This window comes from Perognathus longimembris, chromosome 28 (genome assembly GCF_023159225.1).
Source record: "Perognathus longimembris pacificus isolate PPM17 chromosome 28, ASM2315922v1, whole genome shotgun sequence".
Classification (NCBI taxonomy): Eukaryota; Metazoa; Chordata; class Mammalia; order Rodentia; family Heteromyidae; genus Perognathus; species Perognathus longimembris.
The window spans coordinates 71,435,071-71,435,784 of NC_063188.1; the positions used below are offsets into that span (position 1 = coordinate 71,435,071).

The window sequence follows — 714 nt, forward strand, 5'->3', positions numbered from 1 at the left end:
GGGGACCCGACCCCGCCTCCATCCTGGCAGCCCAGGGACAAGGGAAGGGGCAAGTGAGCCCAGTCCCCCGCTCGCTCACGGCGCCACCCTCCCCCGGGCCCAGCCGGGGGAGGGGGCCGGCGGGACGCAAGGGCGCGCACCGGGCTTGAGGGCCCGGGGGCCCGGGGGCCCGGGGGGGGCCCGGGAGACAGCGCTGGAAACGGCGGCACGGGGAGCAGGAGCTGGAAGCTACCGCTGCCGCCGCCGCCGCCGCCACCGCCGCCCGCCGCCGCCGCCGCCGCCGCCGCCACCGCCACGGGCTGGGGAGGACGCGGCCCACGGCGCTCCGCCCGCTGCGGAGTCACTGCGCAGCGCGGCCGCGCGGGACCGCCCCGGCCGCCGGACCGCCCCCCACCCCTGCCCCCACCCTGCTCTCCTGGCCCGCCCCCTCACGCCCCACCTGCGGCCGCCACTCGCACCCGGCCAGCTGGGGCCAATAGCCTCCTCTCAGCCTGCAGACCTTTCGATTCCATCCTGTCCTAGCAGGGTCTTCCCCGAACTGCTTCAACACACCTCCCATCCCACTCTGCTCCTACATCCCTTGGTCTGATCCACCAGGACCAGGATGCTTAACCACGCCATTTGGAGAACACCTATCCCAGTCACACTCCATCTCCTAGGTCTGCTAACTCTAACCAATATCTGATTCCTTATCTCAGCCAACCCCTAAACTTC

General features: G+C 72.1%; 1 protein-coding gene across 3 annotated transcripts in view; it reads right to left on the reverse strand.

Annotated features, from left to right (window-relative positions):
* The window catches only part of Iqsec2 (IQ motif and Sec7 domain ArfGEF 2), a 103,388-nt gene extending 103,166 nt beyond the window's left edge, over nucleotides 1-222 (reverse strand). For all 3 annotated transcript variants that reach the window (XM_048336686.1, XM_048336685.1, XM_048336688.1), the window contains exon 1: nucleotides 1-222. In XM_048336686.1, the coding sequence (XP_048192643.1) occupies nucleotides 1-22 (22 nt within the window). In that variant the 5' untranslated portion in view covers nucleotides 23-222.
* Nucleotides 223-714: the final 492 nt, after the last annotated feature.